Genomic DNA, 13,600 nt, shown 5'->3' with positions numbered 1-13,600 from the left:
CACTGCTTGTGTGTGTGATATGTCTTTCTAATCCAATAACCACACACAAGATGCTTCTGTGTACTTTATTTAAATTATTTTATAGCTAAACACAACACACTGCAGCCAGCCGTCAAAGTGAGAATGATTTCCACCTTAGCTGCCACCTGCCATCAGACACTAAAGCAATGTTGACTCTCAGATACCATAGCAGCTTCTTTGGGTTTCCATGACGACGCGTATGAAGTCAACCTCTGACATTATTGAAAGTGGCGAGAGGGCCACCGCATTTGTGTGTGTGCAGCAGCAATCAGTGACTGCACCTCAATGCAGCTAGAAGAGGCCATGCCCTTTTTAACATTTGAGATAACAGCAGTGTTAAGCCCAGCCCTGTCTATGACTTAATGCCACTCATACACGGATTTCAGAATTTAAATGAGTTTACTCTGATGTAAGAGGGAAATGATTAACTGTGCTATCATATAGTCTTTGACAAAATGACTCTTGGACTATCCAGAACAATACGTTACATCATCTCGTATGACCGACTGTGAAGTTGCCAGGCAGGCAGCAGTAACCGAGGAGGAGAGAGGCATGCTGATATGAACAGTGCTATTTTAGTCTTCCAGGTCTTGCGTTATAGGCACTTTCTGGGTTTAGATGATGATAGCTGTGACAGCAGGGTGCTCTGTGATCTCTAGAGAGTGTCGTGAGGACAAACATCTGAACGGTAACTTCTTCTGATAAATGTGAGTCACAAGTCGAATTAACATTGTTTGTGTCTTTTTTCTAACTCTTAAAGGTAGGAGTGTTTACAGCTTGGCATGATTTTTTTTAGTTGGCCCAGTTTGTGAAGCTAATTCGTATCTTAAACATGAGCGTTACACAAGCTCAGTAAAGTCACACACACACATTACAGATAAGCTGACATTTTATAGACCGATACGCTCGTTGAGTTTTGGCTCTTCACACAGAGGCTCATCTTTAAGTTTCAGTCATACCATTGACATTTTGACAATACCTTTGTCATTAGTAAAGGGTTAGGGTTTTATGCATCTCTTGCACTGCTTGGCTTGGGAAACCACTGTGTACTTGAAGTCATTCTTCTGCAGCAACAGCCGGGTCACTCAAGTGAAACTATAGTTTGTTTATTAACCTAGTAGATATTGAATTTTAGCCCTCTCTGCCATAAATTCCACTCTTGTAGATCGCACAGATACTTGACTGCAGGACGTAACTTTTTTGTCTGAATAAAGAAAGGAAATTCTATATCGACCACATCATCTAACTTGACTTGCCAGATGCTTTGTTAACACAGCAGCCGTCTTTGGAAACGGTTTGCAAAAGGGCGGGCACTTTAAAAAAAAACGTGGCAGGTGATTGGATGAATCATGTGTCTATCACGTCTACCATTGTTGTTTTGACAAACAGTCGTGGCCATCACACACCTGAACCACAGCCGTAGCTGCCAGTAGCTCCTCATCGAACGCTGATTGGCTTCGGTCCGCTGCTGTCCAAACACAAATGCATTACTTGAAGCCTGGCAAGATGGGTTTTCATGTGAAATGTGATCCTGCGATTTTCGCATGATCTCGTCCTATCGCGAGGATCCAGCTGCCGTGCAAGGTAACAGATCCTCTGCCATGTTGAACCTTCAATGTAACAACATTGCAGCAACCGCTTTTGAAGGCTAAAGTTGCAGGACTCATAAACAACAATGACCCTGTATTTACCTGTGTGACAAGTATTTCAGTGTAATGTATGCAATGCAGCTTTAAAGGAACACGCCGACTTATTGGGAATTTAGCTTATTCACCGTAACCCCAAGAGTTAGATAAGTCCATACATATCCTTCTCATCTCCGTGCGTGCTGTAACGCTGTCTGACGGCCCCAGCGGCATCAGCCCATCACAGAAAATGCAAGTGACTGGTTCCAGCAATCCTACTGCTCCGAATTGTGACAAAAGCGACAAAATAACGCCAACATGTTCCTATTTACATGTTGTGATTTGTAGAGTCACAGCGTGTACAAAAAACAACGTAACATGAGACACAGCCATCTTCTAACCGTAAACAAACCGGGAACTATATTTTCAGACAGGCTTGCTGCAAAGCAAATCACTCCGCCCAAGTAGCAGAAGTAGCAGAGCTTCGCCTTCTGAGAATATAGTTCCCGGTTTGTTTACGGTTAGAAGATGGCTTTGTCTCACGTGACCTTGTTGTTTGTACACGCTGTCACTCTACAAATCACAACATAATATAGGAACATGTTGGCGTTATTTTGTCACTTATTCGGAGCAGTAGGATTACTGGAACCATTCACCTGCATGTTCTGTGCTGGTCTGCTGCCGCTGGATCCGTCAGACAGCCTTACAGCACGCACGGAGATGAGAAGGGTATGTATCGACTTGTCTAACTCCGGGGGTTACGGTGAATAAGCTAAATTCCCAATAAGTCGGCATGTTCCTTTAAGCACATGATAGGAGGTAAAATCACGAGGTAGGGCCCAGAGCACACATAGGCAAAGCGCAGTGCAGGTATACGTCATTATTAGGCTCATTCGAGATGAGGCAGGTCTTCGCAGAAACGATCACTGGCGATCGCCGCCCGTTGCATGCCGGTTAGATTTGTGTCCGACTTGATCCTGACTTGCTCTGACGTCATGCACGCGTGGGCAACGATAACCTCACGAGATCAAGGCGGCCGCAGGTTTGAGAGGCAGGCAGCGCAGTTGCTTTTCACCGACTGAAAGACCCAGGCGGACCCAGAGCATGCTGGGAAACGCCTGCCTCTCAGCTGATTTAACAGATGATTGGTTCAGAATCTACTCAACATGATGACGATTTATATAAACTTTTTATTGATTTTGAATCGGAGGGATTTTAATGGCCATTTGTCTGATTTAAAGGCTTATTCTGTTCAGAACACATGTTGTGTGCCTGATCGTGACGTTAAGAAATCAGAGACTTAATCTGTTCAGATCACGGATCATCTGTTATTAATTAACATCAGCAACAGATCGCATGTAGAGCATTTTGACAGCTACTCTGTCTTAATAAAAACAACTGGAGACTGTGTACAACCTGATATATGTGTCTGATAACATTTTATTAAATCGGAATCGGACCTAACGGGATGTGAGTGTTTCTTTGACTGCCTGTTCAGCCTATTTCTTCCGGCATTGGTTGTGCCTTGAAAGGTCAGCGCCAACGAGGTCAAAGTTGAAATAATTTGAACTTTTATCGCAGCACTTGGCGGCAATTCCGGTGCGTGACGCCAAGTTTCTTGAATGTATTTTGATTGTTTGTGTTTACAATGTATTTGCCTCTATTTGCCTCTGTAAAGCATGTTGAGTTGCCTTGTGTGTGAATTGTGCTATACAAATAAACTTCTCTTGCCTTGCCAAGGGTAGCGCTTCCTCCACCAAAGGAAACAATGTCACAGCCAGCGAAGATGGTTTTAACCGCAGATCGTGTGTAGGCCTGTGTTGAATAACCTGTCATAAGATATGTTTTAGAGAGAAATCAGGATTTACTGCATTCCTGAGACGCATGCAATTGTCTATGTAACCGACCAAATTTTGCAACGGTCTGTTTGTCAAGCTGCTTGTAATTTTGTAAGTGGTAAGTTTAGGCCACTTCCTTCCTTCCACTGCCTGAACCTGTGAAATAGAAGTTATCATTTTGGCATCAAACAATTTGATAAACAATTAGTCAGTTACTTCACTTCATTGTGTAACTTTTAGCTGCAAGAAGTGCTCTTCTCCAACACACACCCACAGAGCTAATGCAAACCCCAGCCTTCAACCCCAAAGATCTAAATACATGCTACATTACACAGCAATGGGGCCTGGATTAGTTTTTTTTTTTAACATATGTTAATGTAAAGTACTTTGAATTGCCTCTGTGTTTGAAAGATGCATAGATCATATGCCAGTATTTCCCAACATGACATCATGCATTGCATACTATTAGTGTTACATCACAAGTGGCAAACACTTTAAGAAATCCACGGATGTCAGTAATCTAAGTCATAAAAAAATTCAATCATTTTGTATTCACTTTGAATACATAAAAGAAAAGGGAGCAGCACTATCAGTGCAGTATTGTACTTACTGCATGTGGGAGATGGAAGCAGATACATTTGGTATTAATGAGCTTCTCCTCCCTCTCCTCTTTTTCTTCTCTAGTATTGTCTCTGACCGTAACAACAAGAAGATGCCACTGGGTCACGATTGCCATGCCTGGAAAAAGAAGACCACAGATGTGAAGGATCAGTATGACTTCAAAGAGATCTTGGGAACGTAAGTGGCAGTGCCAGCGACAAAAACCCTTGTGTCTCAGCTTTGTTTGATGGCTTTTTCAGACTCTGGGAAACAGTGTCAAAATTTGAATGAAGGCTGTGTGTTTTTACATTTTTACTGATGCATTTATTGCATATTTGTTAACTGTTCTCTCAGATGTACAAAGTACAGAACATTTGCATTTGTTTTGTTTCTGATCCTGACCTTTTTGTATGGATTACATTTGATAAATGATCATGCAACTGTTTATATTTAAGTGTATTTATGCTGGGCTGCTCCTGTCAGTGTCCCCAGATAAACAGCTTGTTGCTTAATCGGACATAAGAGGCTCTAATGGGAACCTGATGTGGTGCAAGCAGCACACATGTGGTAACTGTGTCAGTGCAAATCCAGCGGTAACAACAACACTGTTTTTCTCAGGCCATTTTTTTTCACCTTTACCAGTTTGGTAATTTCATGGCTAATAACAAATAGGCTTATGCCAAGGTACATGTCGGTGGTGTGGCACAGATGAGTTTGTATGAATACAGACCAGGTGGTGCAGTGCAGTTTGTTTTGGCATGGAATTGCACCTGCATTTTTGGCTTCTCAGACTATCTCTTACAATGTTAGCACAAACAGCTATTTTTGTGCATTTGTTGAAACACACAATGACTTGTACAAGATTTTATCTAAATCTCTCTCTCTCTCTAAAATTTAAAAACACATTCAAACACAATATTTAAAGCAGTTGTCCATACTGGTTAACTATTACCTTCAGATTCCACGTTTATCCAGTGAAATCATTTGGAGCACAGAGCACCATTACAGAGCTTGTGACATTTATATTTGGGCAAAACTCCAAACACAATTTCTCTTGGTAGTCAAAAGGATATTTTTCGTCAAATAAATAGGATTAATTAGGATTGGTCAGTGTATGCAGTCTAATGCAAATTAATACAATAACCCTGCCGTAGATTTTCAGTAATATAATAGCACTACTAGGGCTAGGTACCAAATTCAATACCGTTTATGCACCGACCGAAAGTATCGAGTATCGAAAAATGTGCCGTCATTCAAAAGCTAAGGAGCAGCGCCAGGGAGCCAATAAGCATGCAGCATGTTTCTACCAAGATCTAAAAATGCTTGTGATTGGCTAACGTTCCACGTCGTAGAGACACGCAGGAAAACTCTACGTTATACAAAGACGGGGCTCACGTAGTAGGAGCTGAAGAATAAGTAAAAAGATGTGTGCCGTAAAGTGTAATGTTGTAATTGCTTTTTGTTTAAAAAAAATTGGTATCGAAAAAAGTATTGTTTAGGAACTGGTATCGAAGTCACGGCATTGGTATCTGTACCAGTATCGAAAGTTGTTGAGCGATACCCTGCCCTAAGCACTACAGTATAGCTTTAGTGAAGCTTCCAATGTTTGCATTTGTTGACTGTGTCATCAGAACCCTGTTGATTTACCTCGCTGACACAGTGTCAACAAAGCATTACATTGAGAGGCTGATGCTCTGCTCCCTGCATACAAGTGATTGTAGACAGAACATTATAAACACCTCTTAAGGAAATACAGTTCACAGGGAAACGGCACCACTAAATATACAACCTCATAAATTACCATGGAGTTGATTCAACACCTCTGACACAGTGTTAATGAAAACTGAACTTGATACTTTACAAAGATAGGAGTTATTGCTGGGCTGCTGTATTAGATTACATAAGTCTCTGTACAGGTGTATTTTATAAAATGGTAACTCTAAAGGATCTGGCAAAGGAATTTACACAGACACAATACAGCTAGACCTAATATATTATATAATAATATATAATATAATAATTCCTAAAGCTAGAGTGGCCAACCGAGCTTAACACAGTGCAACTTAGATGAAAAAATATGCAGACAGTCATTTACACTAATGAGTTTTACTTTACATCAGTTTCAACCTTGGATTCTAGCTTTCATGTCTCTTGCTGTGTCTGCGTAGGTGAGTGTGAGGCATTTGGGGAGGGGCAATTTTTATTTTTTATTTTAGGACAACATTTTTAGCTTCTTTGTCTATGGAAAGGAAACACATCATACATTAAGATTACATACACGTTTTTGGAGTGCTTGGTGGCATGCCTTACCGCTTGTCATTTGTAGAGCCGTAACTCATGTTCTGCACATCTTAAGCCAGACTTAAAATAATAATAATAATACACTTTATTTGTATAGCACCTTTCATTCCATTAAATGCAGCTCAAAGTGCTTTACAAAAGAAACAAATCAATAACACATATGGCAGTCTATTCTATATGAATATATATTATACATGTGTGAATTCACACATTCAAGTAAGAGGGAACATAATTGTGGTAGCACTAACAGTACACTTGTCCTAACCTAAAGTATAATAATTTGGCACTTGCAACATAGAGCATATTCCATCTCCAAGACAGGACCATTTTTGACCCCTCTTGGGTTGACTTGTTCCTCCTGTCTAAATGGTCCTGCTATCCTTCCCACTGTGAAGCGTTTGCCCAGCTTTCCCAAATTAGCAGGACAATTTGGTCTCAAAGAACAAATTGCTCTGAGAGTACACTGCGGTTAAGTGTAACTTAATCCTACTACTCTTTGTTTTATGAGCCTTAATCATGAGTGCTGAGTGTCATAAGACAGGATGTTTATCCAAGGTGTCTCACTTGATGCACCTTTCACATACACCCGTGTCCTTGTTAGTCCAGGATTAAGTTGTGTGAACACAAGACTGTCATAGCAGCTTTATGGCCATTTACCGTCTTTTCTGTCGGTATTTCTACTGTACACAGTTGAATGAAGGCAAGATCCCACTCAAAAGAAAATCTGCAAAGGCTGAATAATCTGTCAAATTCAATCAAATTTGCAGGAGCATTGATCAAAAATGCATAACGTAGGCAAACTGCATTAGAAAGAGTAGCAGTGGACCTCAGTTCAAAGAACTGAATAGGGATGAGATTAGAGCGACTGCCAGTGCTAAATGGTTTGCATCATAATGCGGCTTGTGTCCGTAATTGTGTTAGTTACTTCCAACTTAAAGTTTGATTCATGAAATGTTTAAATTATTTTTCTAGCACACTAATGTACATAGAGGGAACGAAAGGGGGATATTGCAGCCTGATATTACATACAGGTAAATATAGCAATATCAAGCCAAATTGAAGTTGTATAAGTATATAAGCACAGCCGATGGTTGAATGTTTTCCCATCCTTTGAACCCTCTCATTGTCGTCGCTCCAGTCCTCCACCTGCCCCCAGTTTGATGCTGAGCTTGTTTATGGAGAGATCACCAGCTCACCGCATCACTCAGCAGTGCGCCACATTCATTTGCCATTGCTGGATTGTTGTCTTGGTAACAACAGGAGACACTTTCCATAATGGACTCAAACAGTCACTATGGAAACAAAGTTTTTGATTTGCTATTAATAATCCTCCAACGGGTGCATATGTGTGTGCATTGCGCAAGAGATGAATTCACTCTCTCTTTCACAGGAAAACACAGAAATAATGGCACACAAGACAGATATTCTCCACAAATGTGCTCATGTTTCTGGAGCCTCCTTCCTTGATATGTTTGACCATGAAGGAGATGTACTGTATCACCTCATCACTGAATCCAATTTTTTTTTATATATCCCATCTAAAGCATTAGCATAAATCTTTCTACGACTTGCCACGTATTGGCCTCTGCAGTCAAAGTATAGAATTGGTTGTCTTGCTTCTCTGAATACTTTTTTTTACTTTTTATTCTCAGAGCATTTTAACATATATGACAAGTATCACAAACACATAGTTTTTACATTTGATTATTTCTTTTAAATGTCTGTCTTTAGTGACACAAATGAAATGATACGGGGACTTTAAACCCAATACTAGTGGATTATGTGGTTTTGTACTGTGACTCCCCAGCTGCTGCCACATGTTTTTGTAATCAAAACAGATTAATAATCCACACACGCAATGACACTGTCACCGCAATCAACTCAAATCCTCTTTTGCCTTCCTTCTTTTCTCATTTGTTTCAGTAACTTATGTTAATCCGTGGCACCCCCTCTCATTCTTATTTTCTGTTTAATCTCTATCTCTGTCCAACCCATCCAAAAACCACATCCCTGCTGTCAGAAATCCAGCTCCATTTTGGCTCCCAATCCCTGTCACCTGCTCTTTTACCTGTTTCCTGGTTTCACACTGTGTTTGTTCGCTGTGGAACAGGGAGCCTAGTGTGTCCTGCCGCCCTTTGATTTTCAGCTGAAATTAAAGCTTTCATTATACAGGGATCAGAACACGCAACTAAGCATAAGGCCGACCATTGGACCCACTTCAGAGTTATTGTCAACAAGACATATAGTTAAATAGCATCCTACTAAATTGTTAGGAACATTGAAAAAAACATATGTCACAAATATCTGCAAGCTTTTGCTTACAAAAAGAGTCAAAAAAGTAAATTCCTTTTTACCATGTAATTCATACACATACATACCCACCCATCCAGACCTTCTTTCGAAAGTTTGGATTGCCTTGGCTTTCCCGGCGCTTCCCTTGGCTTTATTTCAAACATTGACTTACCCTGCACTCTCCAGCATATGTTGTTTAGTATGTCATCATTCAAACCTGGCTGCTTATAGATTCACAGGTAACGTATTTGGAAAATTAATATATTCTGTATTTTGCTGTAACTGTTATATGACAGCAGAAACTATTTTTAGCAGTGCACTAATTCTACTTTCATTTCCATTTTGAACAAGTCTACCAGCTCACAGGTCTATGACAGATGTGGTTAATTAGAAATACATATTATTCTGAATCTGTAATATGGATGTAATATGCTGTGGAATACATTGCTATAAAGATTCTTAGATTCAATACAGCAAACAGCCGCTCTGTGTTGTTGTTTTTATTTCAGTGTTCCCACACTTGAGGTTTCTCTACTGTGACAAACTGCACAAATGGACCATGTTGCCTTTTCTGACATTTGAATGAATGCCGAGAGCAGTGAGGGGAAATTCTTGGCCCTTTTTAAGCCCAGAATACATTGCAAAACACAGAGGGAATGAAGGGCAGGGTATGGGAGGAGTGGAGGGTAGGGGAGCGTGGTGTAATCATCTAAAATCGTTAGGGCTGATGGATTGGCCCCTGCCTGTTTATGTCACTCTTGTCGAACGGTGACCCAGTAGCTCCTGCCCCTATGGTCAGCTTATTGGCCACCATTGATTCGGAAGTGGTTGTGTGTGTGTTTGTGTGTGTGTGTGTGTGTGTGTGTGTGTGTGTGTGTGTGTGCGTGTGTGTACGTAATGTGTGGGTGAGGGAAAGACAACACTTGTTTCGGCTATAGTTGTGTGTCTGTTCTTTGTGCACTGTTGTGTAGGTCCATAAGTGCATACGTGTAATTAAAGGGTCATAGTTGTTCTGTATGTCTTTCCTCTCTGTTTTTTCTTCTTGATGACCTTTGCCTCTAGTGTTCCAATCTCTCTCTCTCTCCACCTCGCTGAATGAACACATAGCACCCATCCTTACACATCTTCTCGTTTTACAAAGCAAGAAGCTCACAGGCTGATATTTTTGATTTGACAGACTTGACATCCATATTCAGTGGATAAAAGACCACAAAGATGAAATACCCGTGGCTTTAGTGCTTGACATTTTCATTAGCCAAGCATGCACAATGTATATTTGAATAGGTGTTTTCTTGTTGATCCTTAATTGTTTATCCAGAATCCAAACAGATTGCTGTTGTTTTGTGATTCAGGAATTGTACTCAGGGCTGGGACACAATCTGTTATTCAAAAGAGGAACCTTTTGCTCCACTTGTTCCCTCACACTAGTGCCTCTCGGCTACATTACACTGGTTTTAACGTAGATTTACCACTCAGGCTGAGGGCTCTCTGCTTCTGAGTGGAAATGTTCAACTCAACACGTGTGTGTGTGTGTGTGTGTGTGTGTGTGTGTGTGTGTGTGTGTGTGTGTGTGTGTGTGTGTGTGTGTGTGTGTGTGTGTGCGCACACAAGTGTTTATGTGTGCACTTGTGCTTGCAGAGGCATTTATGAAAGACTATAAAGTGTGTGACAAGAGGTAAGGCTTTGACTCTGCCTTAATGTCAAATTCACTTGAATTAAATTACGACATGATAAAATAATGTCAAAAATTGTCCAAAAAAAAAAAAGTCAAAGAATTGTCAAAGGTGTATTCCTCCCTCAGACCTTTCTTTATGTTGGAACTATTTAACAAACAAAGTAGTTCCTTAATACAGAGGTCTATGACGCATATGTACTGCACAAACAGCTAGGTGATAGTTGTTGACCATTAATAAACAAGATGCAAGACACAACAGCATATGCAGTAAGTCACCTAATGTAACTTATTTTAAGGAGAAATGTAATATATTTGATACAGCTCTCATTGTCTTTTGAGTTCATTTATTTTATTGATACATGTGCACTGCAGAATATACAAGTGCAAGTTAGGGTGCCACTTACAACTAAAAAATTAAGGTTTTAAAAAGGTTTCTTGATAAGGAATGTGCTGAAGGATAAACAGCATGAACATAGTCCATTCAGAACTTTACTTATTGTCACAATTAAACAGAAACAGCTTATTAAGCAAAATATACAGTGTGTTATGCAAAGGAAACCACTACCTTTATAGAGCAGATAACTCTCCCAGCATGAGGGGTGTCCCACTTCATCTATTTTTCATGTCTGTATCTCTCCATGCTTCTCTTTTTATGTCTCTGTCCTAACCCTTCCTCTCTCTCTCCATAATTGATATTTTATATATATATATATATATATATATATATATATATATATATATATATATATATATATATATTTCATATTAATCCCATTGTATTCATGTGATATCTCCTTCCTTAATGTTTTTTTTGCCTTGCTTTTCTTTTGTTAAAAGGTTTGGTTTGTCTAAGCTGTAGGATGAGAATAAAGCTAAGACCGTCCTTCAGTAAAGGAGAGGAGGCACACACAGTGCCCTGCTCCTGTACTGGACAAAGCACATGCAGGACAGCATGTTAGCGTGTCTGCCTTTGTAATGCTGTGTCAGCCACTGATAAGACCATACAGGAGTTACGAGTCAGGCTTGTGACATGCTTGTGTGTGTGTGTGTGTGTGTGTGTGTGTGTGTGTGTGTGTGTGTGTGTGTGTGTGTGTGTGTGTGTCTCTCTCTCTCTCTCTCTCTCTCTCTCTCTCTCTCTCTCTCTCTCTCTCTCATCTCTTCACTCTGCATCTTTTTTGATTCAGTGCTCAGACATTATATGTGCTCAAAAAGTGTGGTGATACCCTCCTTGTCACCTTTATTAATAATAATAATACATTTTATTTATAGTGCACTTTTCAAATTCTTTAAAGACACTTTACAGTAAAACTAGTACATTAAGCACATTAAAAACAAGTGAAGCAATAAAACCAACACGTAAAAAACAAGCCTATCAAAAGCAAGTGAAACAATAAAACCAGCAAATAACAGCAAGTGAAATGTAATATTATGTAATGGTGAAGGCTAATCGAAAGAGGTCGATTTTATTTATTAATTTTTCTCGGGGGGGTGATAGGATAGCTGAAGACAGGAGAGAGGGGGATGACATGCAGCAAAGGGCTGCAGATTAGAATTGAACCGGGCCTCTGCAGTAAGGAATGAGCCTTAGTACATTGGGTTCACGCTCAACCAGGTGAGCCAGGGCGCCCAGAGGTAGATTTTGATAACTGATTTGAATGTGTCCCGGTCAGTACAGTCACAGATGTGTATGGGTAGTTCCAGAGGGAGGGGGCTGCAATGGTGAAAGCTCTGTTAAGCTAAGTTATCAACCATAGTAAGATGCATTACAGGACTATATAAACAAGTCAGCTACTGATTAATTCTGAGACTAAATCACATTAATTCTGACACTCCAGTATTCATAGCAATTACAGTTTAACCTTTATTTTGAAAAAGAACAACTTGGTACAATTTCCAACCCAGTCCTGAAGATCCATCCCTGCTTATGGCACCCTCAGCCCTACCCTGACCTAATTTGAGCAGAATCCTGTGTTTCAGCACAGCTCAGCATGGCATAGCCTGCAGTTCCTGGAAAACACACACACACACACACACACACATAAATGCCCACTGTCTGGCCCACTTATGCATCTCCATCTGCTCACAGCAATATATCCAAATTTATATACAATTTTAAATACACTTGCAAGCTTGTCATGTACATCTTCCCACAGTCTTTCACAATTGTTATAATCTCTTATTACCCATATTCTTCACATTGCAAGCTGCCCATATCAGCAAACTGACTTGAGAAGACTTTCCTTTTTTATCTCTGGTCCTAGAAATCCTTAGGGAAGCAAATTCTTTGCTTACAATCCACTACACGACTTGGATAGGGGTATTGTTTTTTTTTTAATGTGTGTTTCAAACCAATTCCTTTCAGTAAGTGGACTTGAAACAGTGGAAAGCTGGATCTAGTATTCTCTTACATGGGGAATAAAGCACTTTACGTTGCATTAATTGAGCCACTCAATGGCTAATGTGTTAGCACACAATTGCCTGCATTCACCACAGAGAAAACATTATCCTTCAATCAGAGTCATGTTTCTGGCCGCCTGACATATTTTAGGTCCAACATTTGCTCTGCTTTTAGCTCCATTTTGGTCTTCTAAGCAAATATTGCGTTTAGCTTGCTAGATGTCCGACATTCTTTAGCAACTACTTGTTAAGTTGGTCTGTCTTTGGTGATAGGCAGATCGTTTACAGTGGCTTTATCAGAGCTTTTTTTGCTGAAAAGGCTGGCCTACTGCTGCTGGAAACTGTATTGTTGAGAGCTTTGAGATTGAACTAGTAAATGCACTAGGGCTGCCACCTCTTAGTCGATTTGTTGACTAATCGGTCGTTTTGGTCTTACTCAACTAAGATTTCTTTAGTTGATTAGTAATTTTTTATGCTTATTCATGCTTAATTACTTATTTCCAAGAAACTTCTGAGCACATTTATGGTAAACACAAGATTTAAAGTGGTGCTTTTGCAGGATTAATTGTGGAGAAACTCAGTTTTACAGATGGTTAATAACTACATTTATATTGTGCTTTTCTAGTCTTAACCACCTCTCAAAGCGCACAGCTCTGTCAATTAAATCAACTAATCGATTAGTCGACAAAATTGTATAAGTGTTAGTCGACTAAGAATTTCTTTAGTCGAGGACAGCCCTAAAATGCACAGACCATAAAACCAAAAACAACTATTAAAGTGCACTCTGTATAGTGCAGATCTCAGCCAGGTGTGTCTCTATCTCCCCTCCCATCAAGATGCTGACAAAGATG

The 13,600-nt window shown here is 40.0% G+C and overlaps 1 protein-coding gene across 1 annotated transcript in view; it reads left to right on the top strand.

Annotated features, from left to right (window-relative positions):
• The window catches only part of camk1b (calcium/calmodulin-dependent protein kinase Ib), a 41,193-nt gene that overhangs the window by 4,125 nt on the left and 23,468 nt on the right, over window positions 1-13,600 (top strand). The window contains exon 2 of the mRNA XM_028575395.1: window positions 4,169-4,282. Within this exon, the coding sequence (XP_028431196.1) occupies window positions 4,197-4,282 (86 nt within the window). The 5' untranslated portion in view covers window positions 4,169-4,196. The remainder of the gene's footprint in view (window positions 1-4,168; window positions 4,283-13,600) is intronic.

The sequence above is a fragment of the Perca flavescens genome, chromosome 4 (assembly GCF_004354835.1).
Source record: "Perca flavescens isolate YP-PL-M2 chromosome 4, PFLA_1.0, whole genome shotgun sequence".
NCBI classification, from domain to species: domain Eukaryota; kingdom Metazoa; phylum Chordata; class Actinopteri; order Perciformes; family Percidae; genus Perca; species Perca flavescens.
Note: the sequence above shows the minus strand (reverse complement) of the source record. Positions and strands in the feature narration are given on the sequence as shown.